We start from the raw sequence: 25,775 nt of genomic DNA, 5'->3' as shown, positions 1-25,775 counted from the left end.
TACTTTACAGTCTCCAGAGCTTGAGCTGCTGTCAAAACAAATTCCTGTGGCAGCAAACACCAACTAACAAATTGGACATCCAGCTCATGCTTTGTGAGAGCGGCCGAGTCCCTCTGTTCAGGGTCTTCTTCCTCCCCTGTCATTTGGCCTCTGATGGTCATGCTCAGCTGCTTCTGGGAAGAGGGTTTCTTTTCTGCTTCCCTTTCATTCCCGAATGCCTCTTCCCAGCCATTCCCCCTCTTTCAGTCGCTGCCACATTTTGCCACACAGGCCCTGACGCTTTTTCTGCAACCCCTCAGCTCCCTCTCCGTAAACCGCCCTCCCCACCATCCCCTCCAGACCCCTTACCCCTCCCTGTGTGACTGGCTCCTTTTTGATAACTGACCCCTCCTCGTGTTATTATTCGAACCCACTATTGTATAACATGCCCTTTTATATGAGGTTTCACAAAGGGCCCATTTGATCAGAGGGTTACGGTGTGCGATCGTGAGAAATGCAACTACATGGTGGTAACCTTTGTTTGGGCCAAAATGGTGGGCTGACCTCATCGCTTTTAATGCATAGCTCGGGCCATTCAGGCCCAAGTCTCACTTGCTGAGCACATTGAATTCAGTAGCCTGTCACAGATATTGCCCCTCAGTTATCTGGGTCTCTCCAGCTTGAAGAAGAAGGAGGAGAGAGAAAAAAAAAAAAAAAAAAACAGATTTTGGGGGCGACCAACGCTGTACGCTACCTTTCCAGCCCCAAACAACCACACAAGAGAAAAGCAAAACAGCTTGAGAACTGATACTTTAGTGGTTTTAATATACACTCTACAATAAATATTTCCATCATTTGATGTAATTTACATTTTTTACAGTAAAAATATATTCATATATGTAGAAAAAAACAGGTTACATATTCTCCAAAATGGCCTCCTAAAGGCAAGATAGCATGTCAACTGAGACTCGGGTGCTGTAACCACAGATAGCTGCCACGTCTAGCGTCATTGTACTCGTTTCTCTTTTAAACATTCTTTGTTGCTGAGCTGGCTAACTTCCAACCAAACGTTTTCATTCATGACATTATTGTTGAGAGCTTCAAATTCCCCCTGATTTAATAAGAAAAAAAAAAAAAGCTTCCTACAGTCTGTCTGAATTGGAAATAACTAGCAGATTAGATAGTCAATGTTTACATAAAATCCAGTACAAATAATTACATGTCCGCACGTGAGGCAAAAAAAGTGCATGGGCACTTGTAAAAGTTAATTTCACTCTGAGCACATGTTTTCTCTCGCAGTGGTTCTTCTGGTTCTTCTACGGTTCTCCCTCAGCGGTTTCAGTCCTCAGCGTGGCCCCGAGCGCTGGTGATGGGAATGTTTAGTCCGTTTGTTGAAAGGCTGCACGGGGACTGGGAGAGGAAGGACATCAAACGGCCTCCTCTCACTTAGCAAGTGCCCCCTGGGTAGACGCTTCATGAAGTGGGCCTCCCTCTGGTGCTGCTTGGTCTTGGAGGCCTTCCTCGGGCGGCCCTTGCGTGTGAAAGCCATGTACCAGCCCTCATACTTGGCGTTCTGCAGCGCCGTGTAGTTGTTTTCCAGAACAATCTCAGTGAAGATGCAGTCCTTCCCTCGCCCTTTCCGCTGGGAGCGAAACGGAGAAGTTAAGATATTTTGGAAAAATTTCAGGAAGCAGAAACAGTATCTTTCTAAACAATCACAAACCTTTTGAAACCTTGAGAGGTCTTCTCAGACAAGTACTGAAATATAATTTGTTCTGACTTCAAATGTATCTCAACAATGTGTCACGCTCCGAATCTGGAATAACACTTCCAAGAAAGGGAGAGATCTCAACATACTGCTGCACCCATATGCGGCCACAAAACTATAACTTCCAGATTACCTTGCCGATCAGCTTCCCCCTCTTGTTCATGCATATGTAGTAGCCTGTCTTCACCCCTTTAATACGGACGCGGCTTCCAAAAGAGTCCGTCTCCACTTCCAGTTTAGCTGTGCACACACACACGAAACAAATCACAAATAATGAGATGACACAGCTCTGACACGGTGCAGGCATGCAGATTATGATGTTACGGTGCGTGAGACAAATGAGCTGTGCACTTCTCCCCTTTGCATGTGCGCTTTACGTATGGCGCAGGCCGTAACTGAGCGGATCACGTCACCGTTAAATGGCGTGAAAGCGCTGTGAAGCGACCCTCGAGTCGTGAGGATGACACAGACGTTCCCTCTTAACCCTTTTTATGGCGCGGCAGCCACCTTTAACAAAGCATGCGAGCCTTCCAAAATAGCAGCAAATGATAGTGATTTTGCACGGCGCGATTGTTTTTGAATGTCTGTAAATGCTGTGCTGTGATGCAGCTCAGACTGGGGAGAGAGCAGAGTGAGAATACTGCGGTCAGAGACACAACCACAAGCACAGAGCAACGGTCAGATTTGGGCCAGTTACAAGAGTGACACCCACTTAGGATGTGTAGCCAGTGTGTGCATGACTGACTCTCCCTCGCTCTTTCTCTGTGTGAATGCGAGTCCAGGCGAAGAAATGTAAAAGACAAAAAAGCACACTGCAGAGGCATGGGGAGGAAAGGGTATAAAGTGAAGATGCTGACTTCACCGCTCCTTATAAATTGAGTCATACATTGAGTTGTAAAGCAATGAAAATTCCTCATAAAGTCAGCCTCCAAGAAGAAGGCAGCAGGCACTGAGGAGTGGATGGATGGTGGTGGCTGTGGTGGAAAGATGGCTAGACACACCAAAAACCCTTTGGTGACAGGAATTATGCTTCCTCTCAGTTTAAGGCACCTTTTCAGTGCTTAGGAGCAAAGAAAAAAAAAACCTGCTTTAGGTCCATCATAACAGGTGTCAAGGACTTTCTAGACCACCAGCACGCTAAAGAAATAAATTATGAGCACAAGGCCGTAAAGGATGGCAGCGCCGATGCCACTAACGATGTTTACAATCCCTGCTACTGTTTCTCCTGGCTCAAACATTTTGCCCTACAGGCTGCCAAAGAAGACATCATTCATACTGCTTTTCATCGCCGTCCCGCGCGTCATTGGATTTAAACAATTCCCCTGTTTGCGAGGTGAACATGTTACGCGTTTTACTGTTTTCCTGGGGTTTAAGAGCACTGAAATGTAAGAAAGGATGACCTTCAGCTGTCACGTTGTTTGACGGATCTGGCTTACTTGAAGGAGTGAAGTCGCTCCATCATTTCAGAGGCAATAAATAGCGCTTCCCCTGAACGGATTAACACGTGTGGATCTCAAATGCTAAATACGTTACCGCACATTTCGTCTGTGGAGAAGGTAGACTATTTAGAAAAGTGTTGTGAAGTTAATCTGCGTGAAATGTCATCGTGGTATTTGCGCGTTTTTACGTTAATTAACTTGAAGTTAATTGCCATTTAACCGTGCTGTCGTAATTCGTTTTTATTTTTGGATTTAAAACTCCTGGCGGGTCATTTAATTCCCTACCGTGCACCGCTCCGTCGTCCCCGTTGGCGTTGACCCTCTTGTTGCCCAGGACCTGGACGTGTTTCCCGCTGGTGCGGCTGTACAGCTGGTAAGTTCGGGTCAGCCTGCGGCTCATCCGGTCCGACAGCCGGCTCTGCTCGGTGACATGGTGCTTGAAATTAGGAGGGGATTGCACAGAGTTCTGCCGGACAATTCAAGAAAAAAACAAACACGTCATGAAATGTGACATTTAAATAATCATGAAATATATTAAACGATGAGAAGGGATGTCCAGGCCTTGGCCGATAATCACGACATTTATTAGGCTGTATAAATAACTAAACTATTTTTTTATTATTATTTAATTACATTGGAGTCTGGTTTGGAGATTCCAATGAACATCGTTAATAAATTCACTAACAGTTTTTTTTTTTACTACCAGTGATCTTTCACCTCTTCATGACTTCTTCTTCTTTTTCTTTTTTTTTCCTCATTTCAGCCGCTCTCCGTCCACATATGTTTTAACGATTACCTTTTAGGCTGGAGCTTACCTCTTTTCAAGATGTTTGAATTGTTGCCAATTGCCATAGCGCTCATAATAAAATGTTTTCATTGTTATTGCAGCCCATTGCAGAGGCAGGGAGTGCGGACTGTAAGCCGCTGAGCACGGTGCCTGGGTCCCGTCAAAAAATCTTACCTAAATTAATTAGCCTATGGAACTTTATTAGTGTTTTTTATTGAAGTGAAAATGTGCGTTACCTGTGCGTAAAAGCAAAGCGCCGTGAACTGAAGTAACCTGAGGCAAAGAACAAAACAAAATTTAAACGGTTTAACCAGTCGCTCACATCTGAGAAGGCAACAATTCAGCTAGTTTTTTCCCCCTGATATCTCTTTACTTACAGATAACCTAACCTCGATGTTCTCAGCCTCATCTTGTAATAGTTCAAATATTGCTTCATGAATACTCCACTGTTTCGGTGCTGGATGGGAAATGAAGTTCCTCCTGATGGGGGTTTTTCAGCTCTGTTTTATCCCCCTCTTGTTACACACAGAAAGAGATACCCGTGACAATTAAGAGATCCGAAACTGTCAGGGTCCCACGCAGGTAACAGCATCCGCTCTGCACTCAACGGATCCAATAAAAAAAAAGAAAGAAAGCAAGAAAAAATAAAAAAGTTCGGGTGGTTTCAAGGCGTTGCGGCGCTAATCCAAACTTGAGAGTCCGGAGAAAGTGTCGCTGTCACCAAACCGCCTCCATCAAATCCTCTTCGCGTCATTCAGTTTATCAACAATGCATGTCTAAAGTGGAAATGAATCCAGGACTTTCCCGACACAGCAGTAGGGACTTTTTTTTTTTTAGTTTTACGCGCTGGCTTTTACGCAGAAACGGTAATGTGCACTCATGTGAGGTGAATTTCCTTTAAAAAAAATAAATAAAACAAAAATAAATTTAAAAAAATGATTAAATAAAAAAAATTTAAAAAAAGTTGAATGACCCTCTGGAGTACCAACGCAACTCCGCGTGTTTAAAAAGTTACAGCAACGTCGCCACAGCTGTCTCTCTATAAGATGCGCAGTAAAGCTCCAACGTCAAGCTTCCTCCCACACGTGTATTTCTTGTGGTTGCCTCCAGTCCGCATACAGCATCTGTCTCCCTCTACATTTAAATACTTTAACTTGCGGGAAAGTCAATATCCTCGGCGAGAGCAGGCGGAGCGTTCAGGCAGCAGCCAAGTTGAAACAGAATACTTGTTAAGACACTTACCCTGTAACTATTTCCCTGCAAATCAATAGACACTGCATTCGTCAATACGTTGGATGGATTATTAAACGCCCTGTAAGATTTTAAAAAATGGCATATAAACGACAGTTTGTCATGGAAAAATGAGCTTGTGTGTGGGGTAGAGCCACAAAAATCCAATATCAGCATGCTCCTCAAGATATTGCATTTATTCACCATTAAACACATTAATCTCATTTGTACACGTTTTACTGTATCGCCATGTGCAATCACAGAGAGCTTTGTTTTCTGCAAGCAGAATGGAAAAATTCCCTGGCATGTACTTGAAAAAAATCTACAGTTACATTAACTTATTCCCTGGCTGCAGGTTAGAGGTTGTTTGGTGGTCCCCCAGGACAGACCTCGATGTACTTTTTCATCCTACATATGTAAGTAATATGTATTCCATGCGAACACATGACACAGAATGGTTTTCACATAACATCTGAAGCCTTTGGATACAATTGCTCGCTCTCTCTCACAATCACTCTTCCATAACTTTTCACAACCCTGGTTTGATTTTCAAACGTGTGCACTGAGCCTGGTGTGCTACTTTCACTGCATGGTTTCATCCAATACATCATGTAATTATATTGTAATTATTCTTTGTTGCAGCAGAGCGGCAGGGTTTCCCTCATGCCTGTTGCATGTTTGTCTGATAGGGAAGAAAGGGTCTGAGTGAATGATTGCATGCCAGGAAGTCTAAATGTGAACATTAGGCTGTGAAAAAGAGAATTTACATAATACAAATGTATTTCTAGATGCCGTTCAGATAGTAATATTAGAAAGAGGAGCACACAAACTATGAAGGACCCATTTTATTTTTTCTACCTAAGATGACTTTTCAGTAGCTTTAAAATAGCTTTAAATAAACCTTGGTAATATTTTTTTATGCACAGATTTCTGTGGGGTGGAACTCTTAGCCACAGCGGAGGAGAAAGGGTTACCGCTTTAGTGTCAGTATTGGGAGACCATTTCAAAGGCAGATTTACAATGCATGCTTCTCCAACTCCACTCACCTAAATGAGGGAGGGGTGGTGGATAGAGACGTGAATAAATTAATAAATCAAGAAGGAGACAATCATATCGCAAATTGAATACTGAGCAACTACACACCAAAAAAATAGCATAAAGCCTCTGTTACAGCTTGCTAAACCTCTTCTGACCCTCATAACACCACGAGAGAAACTCATTTCAGCCAAAATCAGTGCCTTGATAACCCCTTTAAATCAGAGTAGAATTATTAACTGTATAACTTTACAGACTCCAAGCCCCAAATCTGATTATTGCCCAAATGAGCCAAGGCAGATTTCTGGGCCTCGACTCTTACCTGTGAGACGCTGAGCAGCTGTACAAGAGTAAAATATTACGCATAACGTAATTATGTGAGTTTGGTCAATGTCTTAGCTGTAAATCAGTCATTTTAGCCAATGCGGGGGATTTAGAGGGTGAAAATGGACCGCCTTATTAGTTCCAGCGGGACACTGTGTGCAACAAGTGATTTTGCCACCTGGAACAATTCAGCACTTTGTTCTTTCATATTTTGACCCCTGTGAAGCGATGGTTGCACATCCTAATATGAAATCCACATGCATGGTAATTAAAATGATGGATTATTGCTTTGTGACGACCACACAGTGAACTCATCAAAAGTGCATGTTCGACTGTCTGAACCCACAGATTAGTTCACTCACGAGTCACTGGAAGGGAGAAAATTTGATTAAGAAGAGGAAACCTGGAGAAGGAAACCTGGAGACCCAGATGGCGGATCTCTGTATATTTAAAACCCACTGTAGCAGCTTTACTGTAAGTTAAGCTTAAGTTTCTCTTCTAGGGTTGGGAGAACACACACACACAAAAACCCCACATTTTTATTTGCTTTTCTTTTTCATTCCTGAACAGTTTTAGTTTTACCGAATGCGTGTTTTGTTGTCTAACTTGTTTGCTCAATAACCAATCAATCTTAAAAGCATCATTTACAATACTTTCATCGCCCCAAACATGCAGCAGAGTCTCATTTACTGGCAAACACCACTCCGTTTCATTGCAGCATATTCTTCACAAGATGCGTGCCAGATTTGAACCTTGTCAGCTCAATATTAGGTGAGCCAAGACCAGACAATGACAGAAGGTAACTTGCAGGGAAAGCTTTCCCGTGTTAGCTGACAGTAACAGCCAGCAGGAAAATCAGAGAAGAAAGAAGAAGGAGAAAAAAAAAGGCTAAAAGTTGTCAGTGCTCTGAGCCTCTGACTTGACTTGCTTCATTTGTGGCATCAGTTTTAGTTTTGTCTTATATGTATCATGATATTTGGAAAAGAGAAAGGATCAGCATTTATTTTATAGAGATAAAATTATGTGTTTGGAGCTTGAATAAACCACATGCTATATGGTAATTAGTGAGAGTTAGAGATGGTGATAGGAACATCTTCTTTTAAACTTTGTAGAGAGCAAAGCCGTTCGTCTCTCCTTATTTCCCGTGTCAATGCTAAGCTAATATAACTAGCCGCTGCCCTGTATTTACATAACAGACATGTGACTAGTATCGGTCTTGTCATTCAACCCTTGGCAAGAAAGCAAATAAGTGTCTTTTCCATAATATCTGACATTCAGCTGCACGCAGCATCTGAGTTTCAGTTCAGTTTCTTTTTTTTCTTGGCCCATATTTGCGACACAGTTACACAGTGCTTTCAAACCTGGCAGAGAACATTTGGTCCGGTGCAGTTCTGTCCATACATCTCTTCCACTTCACTGCAGTCCACAACAGCCACTTGTAATTTAGGAGCAATTCCGTCCCTGCAAAGATTAGTGTGCTTGGATAAGGCGACCTGTCACACAGGTTTGGCTAAAATTGTCCAGACTGAACATGAAAGGTTCTTTCTGAAACTTGAACAAAAGCTTTAATTTTTTATTCGACTTGGTTACATACCTAACTGTCTGCTGCCTCACTCCTGAGATTCTCTAGTGAGCAGCTTTTCTGGCCTCGTAACGATTTTGAGAGGAGTTGACACCGGTCCAAGCTTTGCCCATAGATCCCCACTCTTTTGCCTTTTCTGTTGGTCTCCCAATGCTGCTTTTCTCATTTGGATCACAGTTTGCTTACACAAAGCGTCGGTATCAGAGAGCTACAAAGGCAGCAATCGCTGGATGCTGTGAGAAAAATATCAGCGAGAGAAACCTTTTGGCAAAGATGCGCATTGGTTATTCTTAGAAGAGGAGTGACTGAATGTCTGAAAAGGCCCTAGAGCAGACTTCCATTCAGTGAGAGGTATTATTCCCCCTAGCTAATGCGGGGCATAAAAATACACACTCTTGCATAAGGCGCAGCCAGTGGAAAGGTAGACACCATGGATGAAGAGAAAAAACAGAGCCAGGGAGTATGCATGAGTGTGTTTGGGTGGAAAGAAAGTGAAGTGAGATGTTGGGATTCGCTCAGTGTCATCTGCTAGCAGTGTAGCTCGCCGCCCAAACCTCAGTGGCTGCTTAGAAGAAAAACTTTTCAACCACCTGTTGTAATTATGCACTTCTGCTTTGTTGCGACAACGCGAACCACATAATGCGCCTGTGACCACACCACCGCACCGGCAACTTACCTGGAACCGGCCTGAGAGTCTGCTGGCTCACATCTCCCACATAACTGAAAGTTACAATTTGTTCCCGGCGTTGGAGGACATGGAGGATTGATGGGGTGCTCTGTACTAATGGCAGATACGTCTTGATTAGTCTGTCGTTGTAAAGGGATTCTAAGATCTAACTGATGACCGGTCTGGCTTAACTCCAGTGCAACTAGTTTTAGCTCACGCTCATTTTATGCAGCAAAACTAATTATTGTGAGTCAAACAATATTACTCTTGGGGTCATACCTGCAAAATAGGGCTACAAGACTGGTTAATGATGCAGAATCCATTACATACACTTGATGATGGATTTTAAATGCAGAAGGTTTTTGACTAATTTTCAGTCAAAGGCGTCAATATAACTAATTAAGATGCGGTGGTTTGAGGCTTTAGGGGACCCTTAGTGTCTTTGTTCTGTTGGTAATCTGGCCATATTATAACAACAGACATGTATGATTTACTACAACGTTATACTTTATATGATACCTAATATTCTAATTAATGGCTTATATACTGTAAATTAGTATATAAGTACAGAGAATCTAGGCAGTATAACACCTATTGTATTATTCACATACTATATTATTTCATGTACATTCCTCTGATAACTTGTGGACAAAACATGCTATGATCTGCAGCATCATCCCCGCTCCCTTTTTGTAGCCATGTGCATAAATAACAATCCTGGACATGCCTCCATATGTTTTTTACAGGTTTACACTTCTAAAATAGTCTCTTATAAGTTATACATCGTGTGCTGTGGCGTCAATACACTGCCCCCTAACGTCCACGTCCGTATTGCATCTTGCGAACGTGTGAATTTCTGATGACGTGCAGAACCCACAGTTCAAACGGATGCAGGGTTGAGGCAGACATCGTGTGCCCGTGAAGCCATTGCTAAACGAAAGTATATCTCCATCTGCATTACAGTTTATGCGTGATTTACTAACATGGTTGATTTTAAAGTGAGGGTCTTGACCCTTTATTGCCATCTTGACTTTGTTGATGTTTTCAACAGCTGCCATTACAACTTAGAAGTGATGTGCAAAGCATTTATTGATGATAAATCTGTGTCACTGAAGTCACTAGTTACAGTATAGGGTTGCATCATTAAAGCCATTAGTTAATAGATATGTTCTTGATATCTCCGTGGATACGAGTAGTCCCTAAACCATGCACAGGTTGTATGCCTTGCATTCAGTCTGCAGCATGTTTCTAGAGGGCCTCTTAGTTTTTCTTTAAATAATGTTAGACAAGATGAAACTGTAAATCTTTCACTGAAAACAAGCTACGACTGTATCCCCGTAAATTCTTCTCGATGCAGTATTAAATGTTTTTTAATTCTTAGAAATTATTATTTTTTATTGATGTGTGGGAGCGACAATAATTGTCCTGTACATTGCCATTAAAATGAGGTAATCAGTGTGTGTGTGTGTGTGTGCGTGTGTGCGTGAGACTGCATATGTGGTGGTGTCACAATGCCAGAGCCTGAGAAAATTGTTACGGTGAGAAAATTTGGAAAATCAAGTCATGGAATGACGTTTGAAGTACTTACTCGTGTTTGAGCGCAGTGGAGAGCTTGAATGACTTTTTAACTGGATGAAACGACTGTCTGGGAATGACCCCGGTGTGTAGAAGTGATTAAGGGAACCCAGTTTTGCCATAACCCAAATGTGTTTGCGTAACGACTTTGAGTGGTGTTCCTCGTGATATTAAATAAAGTTCTCTGCTGAAGCTTTTAACAACTGTCGAGTGGAGCAGTTCTGTTCAGCTACCTCTCTCTGTAAACTCGGTTTTAAGTATTTCAACAATGATTTGATCATCCAGTAAGTCTTAAATTACTCATTTGCTCTTGTCAATGAAAGCAAAGGGCCTCACAGTGGCATCCCTATTATTTCCCTGTGTGGAAAGATGTGTGTGTGTGTGTTTGTGTGCGTAAGGCAGAAAGCTGCAAAGCCGTCGTTGGCTCAGTCGGAGCGGTCTTCCTTCCTAACAACTTAGATGTTTCTGCCGTATTTCACCCCGTAACCCCCCACCCCGAATGGAGCGTGATTTACTGTCTTGTAAACACATAGGAAGTAGCATTGAAAACGGTTTAACAAAGTCAATAAAAGCAGACATCATTCCTATCAGGGGGTGGTGGTGTAGGAGGAGGTTTGGGGTAGCTGAGGGCAGGTATCCTCCCTTACCTCTCCGATTCCCTCCATCTTTCATCTACGTTCACTTTCTCCGTCTTCGCTCCAACTTTCTCTAAATCTTCCTCTTTTTACTCTTCATCCCCCTTCAGATTTGCTCCTCTTTCTCCTTCTCTCTTTCTGCCTCTTTTTATTTCATGCGCTGGGCAGTGGACAGCCAGAGCAATGGCTTTAACAGACCTACCTGCAGGGCTGCTTAGGGCGGCTCTTTCATCTGGGCTCTGGAGAAAGAAGCCCCCGGCCCTGAAACAGCTGTGCAGACCTGGGAGTGAGAGGACCATGAAAACGGCAGAGAAGAAAGAGAGGAAATTCAATGGTCCCCTGGGAATCATACCTCCCTATGCCGCTCCCTTGCTCTTTTTCTCCTTCCATCTTTCTCTCTACCTTTCTCCTCCTCCCTTTTTCTTTTTTCTGTACATGTTTTCTAAGAAGGTTTTCTGTTTTATTTTGATTAGCCGTCCTCCCCTCAGTATGTTTTTCCTTCTTTCCTTAAAAAATCCAGTTAAATTTAGTTAAATTTTCAGCCACAGATTTCACATACTCAATCACAACCATTGAATTGCATGAAAAGAAAATGAGATGTAAGATGACATGATGGACAGGATGTAGACGAATGAAGCCCACGTGGAAAGACAAACTCTGCTGTGAGAAATGTAATTATTTCACATTTTTGATTTAATTAATTAATTTATTTATTTTCAGTTATATGCACTTGAAACAGGATTAGATTCCCTGTGGAACTGCAAGTCCTCCATCTACAAATTTAGGCAGCCACGTTACGATGTTGGAGCTTGACCCAATGTACAGGAGAATTGTAGGATGGCCTTTATATTTACTGTAAAACAGACAACCACAACATTGAGCTAAAAACTAGGAAGAGCTGCAAAGGCGTATGCTGAATATGAGTTGGTTTGGCAATGTCAGCATAGATCAGAATTATTTTCTTAAAGTTACAGTGCGGAATGCTTGTCTCCCCCATCTGGCAGTGAGAGGAAATCACACAAACACCAGTGATGCATGGTCATAATGCATGCATGATTGGACTATAGCCCTTCCTCTGAATGCTGACTTTATCCATCGATGTCATCAGCACAAATTCTTGGATGCTTCTTAAGTTTTTTTCAGTCTTCCTGACTGCCAGAAGTGGTAAATTCATAGTTACATTTGTAACTCCGATTTTGTGTAGCCTACAACTCTTGCGTCTGCTAAGACCATTTCTCTCTTCAACTCTTGCTAGTTAATGTACAAAACATTTTTGTCAGTGTGCCAGTGCAGAAATGTCACCGTACAAGCTGATTAGCTTCATAATGTACGTTTATATATATTTTGAGAAAGTCACCATGACCCACCCAACAGTGTCGGTTTAGTATTGTTTGGCTCAGCGAATCACTTCCAGATTTGAACCCAGTGTGTGATTGCTTGTGTAAATCACAAATAATCCCTTAGCTCTGAGCAATTTTAAGCATTAGTGATTTCAGCCTCAGCTCCTGAAAAATAAGTCAGAAGAGCTGAAGTTTTGGAGTTGAACGCAATGTCCCTGATGCATCATCACCGTCAGTCCACTCTGTGGTGAGATCACTGTCCTGCTTTAAAATTCCTCACACTCTTCCAAGTGCTGGGATATAATAATAAAAAAAAGAGATCTGTACCTTCTCCACAAATACCGATCAATTACCTTCTCTGTTTTAGGTTTACTATTCTCATTGATGCTCCTCTGCACATACCAGCCACAGTGTGCTCTTGTGGTGGTCAATGTTTTATTTGTGTTGGACAGAGTAATGCTCTTGTAGGGACTTGGGTCAAATCTGTTTAAGTTTGCTTTAAATGTCTGACAGCATCTAAAGGATAGAAGGATAAGAATGGCGGAGCGTACATTTACTGTATGTGATTGACCATGTGTGTACATGTATGTGTTTCAGCAGGCACAGGTGAAAAGTGGAAGTGAAAACAGTTTTCTAAACCCAAATTAACCAGTGGAGACTTTTTTTCTTTGATTGTTGTACAAATTATAACTATGCATTAATTTGTGAATAATTTGTGAGGTGCTGGTAGGTAGTGTCAATCTAGCTGTTGCCTGCTTTCAGTCTCAATTTTAAACTAGCTAACCACCTCCTAGCTGTAGCTTCATATAAACCGTACAGACTAGACAGTGTCAGGAAAGCTGGTGTAGGTACCAGATCTGCTCGGATGAGTATACGGCGCTTCCAGATGACGTCACAATGTAGGGGATGTCACGATTTATAATTGGTTGGACAACAGGAAGGAGTGGAAGCAGAAGAAAGGTAAGCATTTTTAGAGGTTAGCGGTAGTTATCGAAGCAGAGCAGCTTATCACTTTAGAATAAACTGATAAACTGTATTTTTATTTCAGAATAAAACTTTTTTCAGGATAATTAGTTTTTTTGCGTCTACCATAGAAACGAATGGAGTGAACTCGAATTATTTCGACATTTTGTGTCTTTATTGTTATGAATAATGTGCTGTCATCATATTTTTTGTGTTTTGTGGAAAATTTAAAATTATAATCTCTTCCAAACATACTGTGAAAAATAAGTTAAACCCATGTTGGCTAATCACAACTTGATCTCGCAGTCCGAACCAAATGCAGCCAAACGTAGCCGATCATATGCAAAATACGCGAAAATAGTAATAATAGTTTAGTTGACGCCATCTGGAAGCGCTGTATACTCACCTGAGTAGATCTGGTAGGTTCTCACAACCTCATAAGGATATGGAAATGTTATGACTTTACAAATTGTGACATGTTTACATATTGTAAAGATAGGTCGTAATTTAGTAAACTGCAACACTAATATTTCATCATGCCCTTTCATTACCTTAATGTTAGCTTGCAAAACTGTTAGCTTTGATGACTTCTAGACGCCTACCTAGGTTAACTTACCTGGATGTTAGCTTGTTAAGCTGTTGCTCGAGACTTTTGGATATTACCACTTGAATTCCAAACATTTTGTATGCACAATTTTAGACATTGTTTCCACTAGCTCACAAGCTCCGTTTGAAGGCAGCGTTATATAAAAACATACTGTACCACCGCCGCTTCTCATCAATCAACTTCTTATTCTTCTAAAATACAAAAACAAAAAACACCCTGAACATAGCCTAGCATTATTCAGTATCTGCACTGCATTCATGCAAAATGTATTATAAAATAACTACAAAAACATACTTTTTGATGACAGAGAAGTTCCCATTCTGTCCAATTAAAACAACATCGAATAGAATCTGTAAAACCAAGAATGGATAAAACTATTTCCATTCTGTTACTGTCAAGTGTTTTAAAGGCCACTTAACAGAGGGGCCTTTAACAGTATCATTACACTTATGGATCACTAGTTAAGTGTTGCAGCAGCACCATTTCCCCCCCAGCCAACTTTGGAAGATGTAAAAAACTGACCTGTGAATTACCTGGCCTTTCTCGCTTCTTCCTACTCTCCACCCCTCCTCCCCAGGGGAATCAGCAGAGAGAGTGATTCCACAATACGTCCAACGACCACGGAAGATGAAGGGAATGAGAAATATGGGTGTGAGGGTGGCTGGTCAACACAAGGGGCTAAGTATGGCAGGTAACAGAGTAAGAAAGCAGACCTGGAACGGCCACTTCAATGCAAGGAGGAAGAAAGCACTGAGAGTGGAAATGGCTGGTGTTGAGTGCTGTTGTGTTTGTTTAGTCCCCTTCAAAGGCAAGCTTAATTATTTTACCATGCTGTGCCTGCAGAGACTACAGGATTCATGGGCTGCTCTCAGCCCCTATCTCTTGCAACTGAGGGCTTAACCGTTTGTCTCCCACAAATCACTTCAAAGCTTGCAGTCAAAGAGAATATCAGACTTAAAGTTTCAGATTACAAAATTAAACTCTTGAATTCAAATTGCACCTTTTGTTAATTTTGTGCGATGGTAAGATTGATGAAATACATTTTTCATCCTACGCAGATCACCAGCTGATCGACTGTGCATAGATTTCGTGTCCAAACCAAGATGAATGTCTTTAGCTAGACTGTTGCTTGCTGTCTGCAGAATAGGTTTGGCTTTCTATCAGTGCACACGACAAACCTCAGCTGGAAACAACAGCAACGGTGTCACAGTTAGCAGAACTACTTGCAATGTGGATTTGACATTTTGGGAAAACTGAAATGTAGAAAACTCTCGCTATTTTTATTGAGCATTAGATGAGGAGATTGATACGTCTTTTCTGTCTGCATGATAAATATGAAGCCAACAACAGCAGCCAATTATCTTAGCTTAACATAAAGTCAACAAATGGGGAAATGGCTAACCTGGCTCTGTTCACTCCAACTACTAGCATATCTAACAATTTACACGGTGCATCTTAATCACATAGAAAACCCAGACTGTGAAGACAACACATTAAGGTTTTATGGTAAAACCACCAAGCCCATGGCCACTGTTACTGTGCTTAGTCGAGAAAGATGCAGTATAAAGAAATAATTATTTGGCTCCCTGCAAGCAGATTTCGTTACCTTCAAACAGAACCCGGTCAACTGCTTTCTGTCTTTATTCTACACAAAGCTAACTGGCTAGCTGTAGCCTTATTGTACAGACGGGTCCAATAACCCATTTAAAGTCCTGACACATAGTAGAAAAAACAGATTTTTACATCATTTCAAGTTCTTCTTCATTTAAAAGACGTGGTAAAAGGTTCACATTAACTAGATATTTGACACATTCATAATACATCTATGAACATGCCATTTAACATCTGTAAAGCATACTCTTCAGTACATCTGGACCATAAGAATTTAACCATGACAGCTGTCCAGTGATTTGACTGAGGGTGTATGTCTATGTTAGAAAATGTTCACATTTCATAGCTTTTGAGATAACAAAGAGACAAATGGGGGTTTGGATTGGTTGATTTTTAATGGACCAAATCATCAGGAGTAACATAGTACTTTTCCCTCTGTTCTTATGGCCACAGTATCACGCATTAAAGTACGGGGATTTAGTCCGTTCAAACTTTGTGACTCCTTCAAATAAATTGTATAACAGGAATAGTGTCAGTGATCTTGTTCTCTCGACCCTGGCAAGCACACTGCAGATCACTTTACATCAAATGGGAATGCCACTCACTTTAGGAATTTATATGTGTTATTACTATGGTCTAGACAGTCTCGGACAAATGTCACTGAGATGTAAAATTGGACTCGCTCCATAAAGGGATTGAACTATGCAAGATGGTGAAGGTGTCAAGGGGCAATTAAAAAGTTGTATATCTTTGCAAAGAAAGCCAAAGTGTACTTAGAAAACATTGAACTCACTTATGAGTCACTTTTGTTAAATTCTCATTCTGTTCTTCTATAACTGCTGAAGTTGCTGGAGCCTATCCCAGTTGTCATTAGGTGAAAGGCGGGTTACATCCTGGACAGGTCGGCAGTCTATCACAGGACTGACACAGAGAGACAAACAACCACTCACACTCACATCTACAACCAATTTAGAATCACCAATTAACCTAGCAAGCATGTCTTTGGGGGTGGGAGGAAACCGAAGTACCCGGGGAAAACCCACGCAGACACAGGGAGAACATGCAAACTCCACCTGAAAGGCCCCAGACAAAACTCAGATCTTTTTGCTGTGAGGCACTTTAGTGAAATTGTACAATGCAAATCAAGGCAGATTCCTCCTGTAGTGTTTAAGAGATGCATTTTTTTCAAGGGCACTCTTCAAGATAGTTCCTAATAAATTTTAAGCATTCAATACAAAATGTGTTGAACTGCTTCTTCCCATTGCCAACAGTTTTTCGGATTTCTTCTTAAGAAAAATAATATTTTAAGAGCCCCAACTAGATTAAACGACTTGTAAGATTTCCTGCGGTGTGACAGCACCCACAGTGATTTTTCTGGGAATACCATTTTCTGCTCCATAACTACCAATAATCCAGACTAAAGCTCGTAGAGGTATAAAAAGAAAAAAATACTCAGAGGACTCACAAAGTCACTCCTTCATCTGCTGAACTGTTCCAGGTTTTACGTCTCGATGGCATCAGCGTTTTCAGGCTTTGTTCAGTGGTTTGTGGCTGTAGAGTTGACTTCATTCATTGTCACAGGGGCTGAGTATTAACAGCTAATATAAACCTGACAAAGAAAACACCAGCGCGGGATGTTACAAGCTCATATAGAATAGATCAGTAATTAAACACAATAAAAACAGTAGTACTTAGGACAGATTCTTGGATGCTTCTTAAGTTAGTTTTTGATTCATTCTGGAAGATTTAATTACATGTTACCACTCTGTTTTGATGTGATAAATTGCAACGTAGTTCAATTGAACCCAAGTTCATGCATCCATGAAAATATGTCTTCTTTGGGCGGCATGGAGGCTTGATGTAATACTTGATAATACTATGTAGTATGAAGTATGTAGTAAGTCACATGCAAACTTGTTTGCAGTGTGACAAATAAAAATCAATTCTTCTGTTGTCATACATATAACTTTTACTATCTACTAGCCTGTTTTACTTAAAGCAACTAATCCTTCAGATAAGCATATATTTGACTTGACTCCGCCCCTTTTTGGGGATTAACAAAGTACAGCCACCATAGTCTTGAAAATGTAAAATGTGAGTGAAACAAAACAACAGAAAAATAATGGATTTAATTAGTCAGGTCAGGTTGTGTATATGTGTATACTGCCTGCCATTGACCACTCATGTTACATAGCAAAACTGCTTGAGGCACAACCTGCAGCCACTAAAACTTATTTCTTATGTAAAACATGCTAGAATGAAGGAGGTCATGCATTTTTGTTCATTGTTAGCAAATGCTGTGATCCATGGATGGATGATTTATAGCAGGGTTAAGCTCTGACTGTCGTACAGTTGTGGAGGGTGCCCAGTTCTGCGGCTGGCAGTACTTAAAATAACCTAATTCATGGTTTATATCAAATCATGTGACACATCAGTCCTGTCAGTGTAACGCTAAATGCATTACATTTGAATTGCATTTGAATAGATAGTATTTTGATCACAGATGTAATAACTGTAATAGCAAAAGCACATATACAGCTCCAACCGTAACTCCAGCTCATCAACCCACTTCAGCTTAGTTTAAAATACATCAGTAAACTCAGTGTATTCAGTGTATTGCTGTACCTTTGTACCTTTCAAATGAATTTAAAAAGAAAGAAGTTTTTAGGTAAAATATGTAATGTACAAGAAAAGCTTCTACAAAACTGCTACAAATTAACTATGACCGTCACTGACATCTACTAAAGTCTATGGACAGATTTGTGTGCTCTGAATCTATCTATTGAAAATATTTAGTTTTATTGACACACCTGGGATAGAAAGCTACCATCATGATCCACCAGCTCTCCCTGACTAAACCAGTCTCTGTGCTGCAGTAAAAGTCGCTGTAAAATTGCCTCATGGAAAGAGTACCCCTTTGCTCCTCTCCCTGTCTTCTCATTCCACCCCTTCATCTTTCCTTCTCCTCCTTACTCTGTCCCTTTTTCCATTCCTTCATCTCATTTTCTATCTGTCTTCTTGCACACACTACCCCCCTGCTGGCTGCGCATCTCCCCAAGCCGTTTTTTTTTTTTTTTTTTTTTTTTCCTGCTTGGCCCCTACCACCACTATTTACATCTTTCACTCCTTGCTGTTACCCGCCCTCCTCTTCTTCCCTGTCCCCCTTCCTTTAGTCTGCAACCTGTGGAACCAATTAGACCTTGTAAGCCGGGGCCTTTTGCCCCCGTCGTGTGGTCGGTTTAACCTGCCGCTCCTGTCCTCATAGCACGACCACCGCTACCTCGCCTGCCTCACTGGGTGGGTTCAGGTTTTCTGCGATGGGGGTGTATGTATCTGTATGATCTGGGCCTCTCCCAAGCCTCTTTTGAACTCGTGACTCCAGTTAAAATGTTGGGTTCACTCGCTTTGCAATGTGTGAAAACATCACGGTGATACGGTGAAAGAGGTGGGAATATTTTCATCAAACGTGCCGCTCTCTTGTCCTCGGTCTTTATCATGGTTATGTTGCAGGGCTGCTAGGGGTAAACAAGCCTCCCTTTTAGCATCAGACCGTCTTCTTTCACCCTTTTTTCACCCTCACCCCACTTGCCAGGAATGCTTTTAACAATTCACTGTCGGGACGCAGAGCAACATGGGACGCTGGGAGATTGTCGCATTCCAAAGGGGAGCATTTTTTAGTTGCTCTTCACGTGTCAATCAGCGACACTATCTCCTTGTCACCCTAGACCCCCACCTCTAAGACACACATGCACCAACTGTGAGCCTTCAGCCAGCTTTACTGCATCTCACTTTAAGGACACAGTCGTCGATGTGTTAAGCACCAAAGAATGCGGGCCTTATGGCGCGAGCAGGACACACAAACACAGTTTTCTCAGACTTCACACAAAGGTCTCTCCCACCTCCAACATCTGTGATGTGGGTCACTGAGGAGCGCCTCTCCTCCGGTGAAACACACAGAGAGAAGCACGTCTCTTTTAGGAGTTTGTGAAAAAAAAAAACTGAAAGTATAGGTTTCCAGCCTCGTAACTCATCTCAACATTTCTTTTTCACATGATGAATTCTTAACTTTCTTAACCCTGCTTTTAAAGGCAGTCACATTTTGCTCACTGTAAAATCAATCAAAAGGAAATCCAGCCAAATCCTTTTTGTGGCATGATCTGAAATGATAAGCAGTGAATTAGGTCAGAGAGGGCGCGCGCACGCACACACACCCACACACACACATAATACAGGCCAACTTTCAACAGCTCTGTTTCCACCACACAAACTCCCTGGTGAAATTCCTTGGGACATTATCAGTGCGTTGAAAACACCTGACTGGTATGTGACAGTCGCAGTTAGTGACAGTTCTCTTTTAAAGTGTGGGGTGGGGGAATGGTGGGGGGGTTAAGGGTTGATCCGTTGGATAGGAGTCCTGCTGGATACTCGACAGGAGCTGTCAGTGAGCCGAGGGGAGGGTGGCGCTTATCGATCAAACACCCCTCCTATCTGCCACGCTGACCTTCACGTCCTGAGGACGGGGGGGTTTCTGGTGGGGAGGGCATGCATTGCGACTGTGAAAGTAAACTTAATGCAAAGCTCTTTAATCTGCGCATTTATACTGTATGTATAAATTATAATTCAGCATCTTTGAGAGTTAAAAAAATTTAAAATTGCACCAGCGACTTTACGCAACACTGTTCTCTCTTCTTTAGTTCAGTCTGTTATTTCCCTTCATCTGCTAGTGTGCCTTAGTATTTACATTTGTATTTACTGACTTGAATTGAATTTATCATAAAGCTGACTTTAATTTGACTTTAATATATAATGAAGAGTACTTTAATGTTACATCTGATTTAACCAATTATGATGCTAGGTGTTACGAACTCTACAGGAGTCTGCTAATACAGAAGTTTAAAGATACATACTGCTCCAATAAATAGGCTGCAAGAATATAAATATGTCTCCTAGGATTGCACCTTTTTATCATATCTGCACCAACAAACTCATCTCACACAAACAGCACACAGTATTTGTCAAACGGGATAGGTTAAATGTCAGACGTATCTTAGAAAAGTTAACATTAAACAATAATGACATAGTTCTTTACAAAAAGTTAACATTTAGTTTTAGACAAACAAAACCAAAGAGAAATCCCTGTCTTGCACAGAAGCAGCTACTAAGCAAACACAGGCAAATATCCCAGCCAGACTGGAGCTGAACCAATCAAAAGTTTTTTTTGTTTTTTGTTTTTTTGCTTTGACCTCTGGAATACTGCAGCCCCTCTTCACAGACACACAAAATGAGTTAAGTAGCGTGATCGACCAGTTTGCAGAAATTCAGACCCACATTCAAATAATCGGCACAAATGAAAAGGCTCGGAAGTTGTTCGGTGGTGATCCTGAAAACCGTCTTTTTGAGTAATTCTTTCTTAAAAATCTGGACCCGTGCCACAGTTTGTTTTTGCTGGAGAGGTGGACGCCATGCATCAAACCTGCAGCGAGGGAAAAAAAAAAAAGTGTGACCCAGTCATCTCGTGGTTGACCGTAACCAGTGTTTAGCCTGGACAATCTTTGGCCACTGGTCATTACAGCACCATGCAGGACCTGCTGTACTGCTGTCAAAACACTGCACTTGGCGCGGACTACGCGCAGCAGAATGTGACTGGGAAATACGTGCTTTAAGTTGTGTATTTGATGGATGAGTCGCATACTTACAGTTTGGTTGTTTTATTCGGTAGGATGAAATGTTTCAAGCAAGTCAAAGTATGTCCTTGTGGAGGGAACAGCAAACTCGACATGCGGGGTCTGATGTGTGGTTAATGGGCTCCCCCTACTGTCTCCAGTGGTCCTCACAGTTCTGTGCTGCCCATGCACGCAATGACTTTACTACAGAATAACGGCTCTGCTGATTTACTAAAGAGCGACTCGGAATCACCTTTAAAGCACAAGTGGATTTACTTGAATTAGACACATATTTTGTGCACACACTTCTCATTAAGCCACTTAGACACAAATCCATCCTCTACCAGCGTTCCTCCCTCCCTTTCTCCTTCCTGATCTATAAATACTCTGTCATCAGCAGAGGTTGGCTTGCGAGAGGCGCTGACCCCGGCCTCTCTCCGTCCAGCAGAGCAGTGATTTATGGGGGCTCAGGCTGGCGCTAACCTTGCACTTGAGCCCTGGCAGTATAAATGATGGCGGGTCAGTGGCACCGCGGATGGAGCCGAGAAACTCTCTATCTCTGCCTCCACCTCTCTCTCTCTCTCTCTCTCTCTCTCTCTCCCTTCTCTCTGCCCTGTTATCATCAGTGTGATGGAGACACCATCATCATCATCATCATCTCCTGGGAGTATAAATAGTGCTGGATCAGGTGACAGTGCCGGCCCTGGCCTTTGATGGGAGCTTTAATTTCATGCCTAATTTCTCTCGGCAAAGAGAGGATCGATGCTGCCCTGCCTGTGCTCCCTATCCCTCTGCTTCCCTCCGCTGCAAAGACAGAAGGCGAAGAAGGACGAACACTCGCCGCCGCTGAGTTATGTGCCGGCACCAAGGCATTTAGCTCACCTGTAAACACATGCGCACGTAGTGGCATCCTTCACAGCAAGCTACTGTTCTGACAAATGCCAGGTCGGGACACACAAGCAAAGATTTCTGCGGCCACAGATGACTTTAACAATCGATACAAGTGGTACAGATGGCTTTAGAAATAAGAGCAACAAGCAAAATATAACCACACAGCTACCCACCTGTGTGTTACACATTGCCATGGTGATAAATATGAGTCCTCTGTTCCTGCTTGCAGCCCCAGGGAGGCATTGAACTCTAGCCCCTCTATAATGACTTTGTCTACCTATCGATCCGGCTATGATCCATGTACTGTAATTCTTATATCATCAGCCCCGGCCTCAGCAATAACTCCAAGTCATATTTCGGGGCCTCCCGTCCACTTGACAACTTAATGATGCAGGGGTCCTTGCCGGGTTTGGACTTTTACTCGCTCCCCACACCCCTCCTTCTCCCTTTCCTCCTGCAGGGCTCTAATTTCTCCTTGTTCCTTCAGACTAATATCAGCAAAGGCACAGCGAGCGTGTTCTCTCTAAGGACTTCCCTCTCTGAACCACATATCTTCTCCTTTTCACCTCTGTGTGCTTGCAGTATAGTGCAGGGCTGGTGTCTGGGACTGCCGTGCATCTGTCTCTGATTTGGAGCACAGCCCCTGCAGGCTCCTGGGGAGACTCAGCCGTCCCTCTTTAGACCCTGTTCTTTTTCTCCCTATGAGCCAGGGCTATATTTCATTGTCATTTCAGCCCTCTCTTTCTAGCCTGGATGTAATAGCGGGAGATATATGGGACCCGTTTCTGCAGCCTTCTGAGCTTCCTCAGCCTTTTATAAAACACTGTCAGAGTGACAAAACAGCAGCCCTTGGGTATTCGGGCACAGATGCCCCCTCATCATGAGGCAATTTCTCAGCATCCTGTGCTGATCCTTTTAGTAAAGAGATAACATCTGGGTCCTTGGACAGGATGACTTGGAACAGTCTTCCTGGAGTCGTACCTCATCTCTATATCTCTGTCTGCCTATGAGCAATGGGCTGTCTGTCAGCTCTGTTTTATAAGCACTGATTTAGGGAGCAGCCCTTGAATCCTGCGCCAATCGAAAAACCACAGGAGCATGTAGGCCCGATCCATTTCTAACACCCCTGATACAGCTAATCAAGCCGCTTAAAGCTGTCGAAGCAAGATTTAACGGATTATTTCATATTCTAAGTGTGTGTGTCTCTGTGTGTGCGTGTTTTTTCCATTACTGTCGCCCTAAGAAAAAAACTTTAATGATGCCGAGCCCCACCGCAGACACACACAGCAACCCTGTACCTGTGAGGAACAGCCCTGATTGAGATGTGAATAAAAGAGAGGAGGAGAGGGGGGAGCAGATGGGCTCTGCAGACAATTAAAGCTGCATGTTCTGTTGCGGCTCCTCCACTTTGTTCCCGTCCCTCACCTCATCCTCGGTGACATCTATCCTCTTCACTGCGTATACCTCATTTCCACCACTGCCACTTTTCCCTCTCCTCCTCTCCTTCTCATTTCAGCCCCCCCCCTCCCACCATCCTTCCATACGTCCCCCTCCTTCCTCACACTCACAAGGCACAGAGTCTCTACCCCGCCAACGCGCCCCACCCCACCCCCACCCCCAGCCTTAATTGGGAGTCAGGGAGAGCAGTGGAAATCGCATTAACGCGGGCCCTGCCTGGGTGTGCCATCCATCTTCTTTTTTATTACGCCGCGCCGGGGCTGCCTGGGCGCTGCCGTTCGATTTGTCACCGGCCTCGTTCGCTGATAACAGGCATTTGTCATCGCCTTGCCTCCCTGTTAATGTTATCATCTCCTCCCTGACAGCCGCCCTCCGCCGGGGAGCGCCGGCGACAAAGCACATCCGTCAAGCGAATATTTCCACGGCTAAGGGGACCGCACACAGCAATAAGCCACATTAAAGCACTTATGAAGGGTGCAGGCCGAGTGTGTGTGTGTGTGTGTGTGTGTGTGCGCACCGGTGCCACGGTGCGTGGTGGCGTGCGCGCAAACACACCCGCACACGCAGACACGTACGAGCAGGAGCGTGTCGTGCGCTTGTCAGTGCAGTAAAAGAGGCGAGGTGGGGGCCGACAGGGAGAGGGAGAGGTAATTTGTTGCAATTAATTACGCAGCGAGTGTGGCTTTGTTGTGTGGGAGAGCATTTTATCTGTTGGAATGCTTCCTTCGCCAGACTGTGATGCTATTTGTTTGATTTATAGCTTCTGCCAGCCCGAGGCGGAGCCTGTGCGCGCGTGTGCGTGTGTGTTTTCTCACATGTGCACAATGCTGTGGCATTATCCACAGAAATATACTATAGTCTTCCTGACAAGGAGCCCTTTGTTTGAGAGTGACGTTACATATGAACAGCCACTCAGCCCCTGCCATCCATGGTTCTCTGTCTGGACTGAAACTCTTCTGTCCATTTGTCATTCAGCAGCAAATCAACAACTCCAAAGGTTGGTCTTCCATCACTCAATGGCTTCACCTTTTCCTCCTTCAGGAAGCTATGTCTGGAAGTGCTGTGACTTTACTGCACCATACCCCGAAAACGATCCACGTATAATGCGCTGGTGCTTCTTACTCTGGACTGGTCGACCCCCTTTTCTCTCCTCTGTGGTATCAGGACAGGCATGTGACAACATTTATCCATCCTGTCTCAGTCGGGGGTTGCGGGGCCCTTCTGCAGGGCTTGACAGATGGATCAACCAGCCTCAAGGCAGCGAGAAGAGATGAGAGGGAGAGGAGCATTGCTTCTCATCTCCTGACATACTGTGCGGCTCCCAAATTTGCCATAGCACGTCACATGGCGTGCCAGATTTGCAACCCTCACCGAGAGCTGCAGAAACATTGATGGCGCTTTGACACACTGAGAGCAGTCTCTGAGCAACATTTTCTGAGCGTCTTCACACGACGCAGTTTGAAACGAACGTCAGAAAATGGCCCTAGCACGCAGTGTTTTGGTGACACTTTACAGTGCATGTTGTATTCACAGAGGGAACCAGAAACAGGAAATAAAAACATGTCGATGTCAATAGTATGCAAAACTATCTAAAAAAAATCCATTCCTGCCTTTTCCTTTAACATCAGCCACAGATCAGTCCGTGCATGACTGAAAAAAACAGTTTTAAAAAAGTTTCATATTCCAACTATAAATTATTATTAATAATAGGAGAACACATGCCTTTGATAATTTCACTAATGTCTTTTTAGCTCTTGACAGTGAAGAAATACTGAACTGGACTTAGTACAACCTGACGATGCAAAACGCGTTCTTATTAATGGCTTATACGTGATCTGTAAAGCACTTGTAATTGTTGAGAAAACAACACCACAACGCAGATCTACTATTGATCACACAGTAACGTCTTCCTCAGCAGATGGAATTGAATTCTTTTTTTTTTTTTTTTTTGCAGGGCTGAACAGTTTCAGGACAAAGCCGATCCATTCGCCCCAGAATGGTTACTAAACTGACCTCGATTTTTAAGCTGAATGACATCTGACCCTTATTGAAGGACTTATCCAACTTATAAACCATGCACTAAAAGGTGCTTTATTACATACTTTCAACCCCGTCCTGGTGCTGCCATTCGGACTGGGATGGAAAGGAATCATTTCGATTATGGTTGTAAAATCCCAGTTATTTGGGGTTATTGTTTTCATGGTGGGTGCGTGTGCGTTTG

General features: G+C 42.9%; 1 protein-coding gene and 1 long non-coding RNA gene across 2 annotated transcripts; one reads left to right on the top strand and one right to left on the bottom strand.

Annotated features, from left to right (window-relative positions):
- Window positions 1–784: 784 nt before the first annotated feature.
- fgf8b (fibroblast growth factor 8b) lies at window positions 785–5,530 on the bottom strand. The gene is made up of 5 exons (XM_047579485.1): window positions 4,351–5,530; window positions 4,210–4,246; window positions 3,472–3,652; window positions 1,881–1,987; window positions 785–1,621 (listed from the first exon to the last, which is right to left on the bottom strand). Exons 1-5 carry the CDS (start codon window positions 4,407–4,409, stop codon window positions 1,325–1,327), a joined length of 681 nt encoding a protein of 226 aa, XP_047435441.1. The 5' UTR covers window positions 4,410–5,530; the 3' UTR covers window positions 785–1,324.
- Window positions 1,999–25,678, top strand: LOC125004673. The gene is made up of 4 exons (XR_007112374.1): window positions 1,999–3,559; window positions 5,559–5,619; window positions 6,911–7,036; window positions 25,509–25,678. It is a non-coding gene; the product is annotated as an uncharacterized LOC125004673 (long non-coding RNA).
- The last annotated feature ends 97 nt before the right edge of the window (window positions 25,679–25,775 follow it).

The sequence above is a fragment of the Mugil cephalus genome, chromosome 2 (genome assembly GCF_022458985.1).
Source record: "Mugil cephalus isolate CIBA_MC_2020 chromosome 2, CIBA_Mcephalus_1.1, whole genome shotgun sequence".
In the NCBI taxonomy this organism is placed as follows: domain Eukaryota; kingdom Metazoa; phylum Chordata; class Actinopteri; order Mugiliformes; family Mugilidae; genus Mugil; species Mugil cephalus.
This window is presented reverse-complemented; position numbering and strand designations above follow the sequence as displayed.